The 4,279-nt window shown below is 35.4% G+C and overlaps 1 protein-coding gene across 1 annotated transcript; it reads right to left on the bottom strand.

Moving 5' to 3' along the window:
- Positions 1 to 1,616: 1,616 nt before the first annotated feature.
- LOC146936755 (F-box protein SKIP23-like) lies at positions 1,617 to 2,852 on the bottom strand. The gene has a single exon (XM_085757738.1). It carries the CDS (start codon positions 2,772 to 2,774, stop codon positions 1,701 to 1,703), a length of 1,074 nt encoding a protein of 357 aa, XP_085613864.1. The 5' UTR covers positions 2,775 to 2,852; the 3' UTR covers positions 1,617 to 1,700.
- Positions 2,853 to 4,279: the final 1,427 nt, after the last annotated feature.

Genomic DNA, 4,279 nt, shown 5'->3' with positions numbered 1-4,279 from the left:
TAGGAAAGGTATGTGTCTGAACGGTCAAGCTCAAGAAGCATTGTACTTTCTTGACCATGTGGATGCAAATGGATTTAGGCTGGACCAAGTGACTTATGCCATCTCGATGAATGGGTTATGTAAAATGGGGGAAACAAGAGCCGCTATGCAAATGCTGAGAAAAATATGGGCCAACACTGATGTGGTAATGTATAGCACAATCATTGATAATTTGTTCAAAGATAAACTTGTAAATGATGCTTATGAGTTATATCCTGCAAAGGGGATTTTTCAAAATGTTTATACTTTTAGTATACTAGTTGAGAGGAAACAAGCTATGAATGTGTTGGCTACGATAATGCAAAAAAGGTGTAGAACCGAATGTTGCTGCTTATGGTGCTTTAATGGATGGTTATTTTTATATTTACTGTTATGGTCGAGAAGGTAGTGGTGCCAAATGTTTGATGCTACAATATCATTATTAATTAATGGATTGTGCGAGAAAAAAAAGGGTGGATGAAGCCATGAATCTCTTCAGAGAAATGCATTGGAAATAGATTATTCCTTTCCTAATTAATGGATTTTTGCTTTTGTAGCTTTTCTAATAGAACCAGCATCTTTTGCCATACCTAAATGCAGTGCTACAAGAATTACATTGAGAATACCAAAATTACTAGAGATGAAACATTGTTAATGTAGCTTCTAACCAGAGGCGCACAGTAGAAAATTTGTTTGTTTTACTTCAATCAAAAGGAAACTAAGACAGATGCGAAGTAGACAACTACCCGAGAATGGTCTTGCATAAAACATGTAGAAGTAAAACCCGAGATTAGTCCTAGTAAGGGGTATGGTGTAAAACTATTGATTGTAACTTTGCTTCTGATTGCATACTGAGAAGATTATTCTTTTTAACTCATACAGTGACAGGAACAACACATGTGGAAGCTCTTTGCTCATACTTATATTAGAATAGAAAATACACGAGATCAAGCCATCACAAGTGATTGTAATCAGATAAGTACATAACAATCAAGACTTGATAGCTAAATAAAACACCAAGGATAACAAGAAAGACTTATTAGCATTAACAGATAAAAATTTATCAAACATGTGCAGTGAGAAAAGTCAAGAAAATAAAGAGTGAGAATAATCGATTAGAAATAATATAAAAATCTTTTCAATATGTCCAACAAGTGCATTGAGAACTAAATAAGACAGAAAAATCGATTAGAAACTATAACTCTTGGTAGTATCACTTTCACTTCCATATTGTCTGGCATAAAGGTAAAATATTAAATTTGCATATTACCATAATCTAAGTCAATGAATAATCACAACTTGCTGAAAAAGGGAGTTGAAGTATCTACCATACACTTATCCAGCAGCAGAAATTCCACTTCATTTTCTAGCATCTTTTCATACGAATATGTAATTAGGAATTATGAGTTTGTTGATAAGTATATAGTTTACAAAAGAAACACTGAAGAAAATAAAATACATCAAGACAATATACATCAGGATTCTTTAATAAGCTAGCTGCATTTTAAAAAATAAACAACGAGTTTATGAAAAATTAGAACTGTCTACTTATACTTAATGTAACTAGCAACCAACATTTCAATTTTTTAGTCGAAAAGTTTATCCGATCTAACAACATAAATTAAGCACAATAATGCAATATGACAATCACATTATAAACCTTTTGATGTAAGATAACATACTCAGCTCTTAAGGATCCAATCCGGAGGTGGCGAAAACAAGTTGAAATATTCATGATAATGAGACACAGACGAAACCCGACCTTGATCCAAATGATAAACACCATTCCCACCTTGCATCCAATAAGCGGGGATGGCATCATCGATAAAGACGATGCAATTCCCTTTGGAAACACTCAAATCCGAAGTTGATGCAGAAAATGAACATCCTTCGCTAAAAAACAAAACCCTATCCCCTAAATTCATCAACTTCACCCATTTCTTCTCCTTCTCATGAAATCTGAAAACATTAATACCAAAATGTAAACTCTCATAAATGTCCACTAACAACAACTCACCGTCACTCTCCACCAACAATTTTCTATCCCCACCATGAACCACATGTTCAGCAACTATCTGAACCGTTGAATCCGGCCCAATCATAACTGTCCTACAAAATTTATCAACTGCGTAAAACCGCCCTTTAAACACGCAGATGTCTCCGTACGTCGTTGATATGTCAGGGATCCACTTCCAAGGCTCATTGCCGCAACTGAACAGCACCAGCTGGGGGGTACAATTTTTTAATATGCCAAGAATGAGAGAATGTTTTCCAATGGAAATTACCTTTTGAGGGAGCAGCATGTGGAATGCGAGTTCGTTTGTGGTGAAATCGGCTCCTAAATGTAGGACGGAGAGTTTCTGGAAATCAATGACGCGAGGCAAACAAAAAGAGGTTGAAGATGAGTGATGGGATAAGAATGGATGGAAGCATTTGTTTTTGCCACTTGAGTTTTGTGTTATTCTAACTAACCAAGGACGAATTAGGGTTTGTTGTTGTTGTTGTGATCGTTGTGGTTTTATGAGGAATATACTGCGTTTGGAGAGGCAACAGAATGAAGTGATGGTAGAATCAGATAATGATTTGTGGAGTGGAAAATTGATGGTTAAATTGAGATGGTGATTTGAGACGGATGAAGAGCGACGCCAATTGGAACAAACCGATCGAAAGCGAATCATATCGATTTCGATGTCGATTCGTTCCGAGATCATATTCAGAAGCTCTTTCGGGAGATCAGACCAGTCTGCCTCCGCCATGGTTGATGTTGATGCAGCTGCTGATGTCAAATAGCAAAAGAGCCCTATAAAATAAAGGGATTCCAAGTTATTAAAACATTATCATGAATATGATTTTATATTTTTTATTTTATATTTTTCTGAGGGGATTACCATCCATAAGATTACCGCGTCCGGATCCTCTCCATTTCCAAAGTAACTGGGGATCAACATTTCATTGCCTTTGCGTAACGACGTGTGGCATAAGTTGTAACCAACGGCAAAGATTTAAAACCAGTTAATATTAAGAAAATGATGTTGCCGAATTTGCGGGGGGGGGGGGGGATTGCAGACCACAGAGACCCACGACTGATGAGACAGATTTCTTTCAACTGGTTCACCTTCGTTCCTCCCTATCGACCCTTACGCGGTCTGTTTTTAACTTCACCTCTGTGTTTCTGTTCACCTTTGTTCTGTTCCGCCATTGCGTTTCCATCATTTGTCCCTTACACATTCTTTTTTTGTGATGGTTGAATTGGTTGATGAAACCTACGTGGTTTATTATAGAGGTTACACATTCATTTGTCCCTTACACATTCTTTTTTTTGTGATGGTTAAATTGGGTGATGAAACCTACGTGGTTGATGAAACCTTACACATTCATTTGTCCCTTACTCATTTGGGTAATTGACATAATTATGTCGATACCTCCCTTGGTGTTTACTTTGTGCACTCTGTTGATGTTAAAGCCTTAGAATGAGACCTTGTCAATACACGTTGCTTGCATGTTGTAGCCAATTTGATGACCATGTTATGTTATGAAAGCATTTCAAAACCATACCTCTCTTCTTTAAGACGTACAGTAGTTTCTCGCCACTCTCTTTCTCTATTTTAGACACTTCAAGCTATGACTCAAACTCAATTTTCATGTACGATGAAGCCCATTGAAGCTCAATTTAGACACTTCAACCTCTCTTATCACCTGATTATGCAACCCTTATATTTAGACACCTTTTATTTTCATACACACATTCAACACCTTATTTTCTCTCTATAGTACTATTATATCACAAATATATTACATCTATCAAATGACACTCTATTTATTTCTCTTTCAAGATTTTAAATGGATATAGGATGTACTCAAACAAATTTCCCTTGATTATGGTATTCAAGGGAACTATTCCAATATTTTACGAAGAGATGTGTTACTTGAACATCTATTTATTTGACAACCAATGTGACAACTACATTTTTACAAAGAAAGATATGTTTTGACACGAAAGTTATATATATTAGAAAAAAAAATACAATGTGAGTATGAAAGAGAAAGTTGTAACAAAAATTATTATAAAATAGTTGTACAAATATTATTTCTCTTTCACGAAATATCAATCTTAGCAAATCTATTACTCCTACCACTACCTGGTAACCAGACTATGACATTCACGCCACTTACCTAATGACACAACCATTATGACCTCATCATTTTTCAATTTTTTTTAATTTTACTATTTTACCATTTTTTTCTCTTAAAATTAATACAT

Source organism: Medicago sativa, chromosome 3 (assembly GCF_051527215.1).
Source record: "Medicago sativa cultivar Bolivia chromosome 3, Bolivia_mono, whole genome shotgun sequence".
NCBI classification, from domain to species: Eukaryota; Viridiplantae; Streptophyta; class Magnoliopsida; order Fabales; family Fabaceae; genus Medicago; species Medicago sativa.
This window is presented reverse-complemented; position numbering and strand designations above follow the sequence as displayed.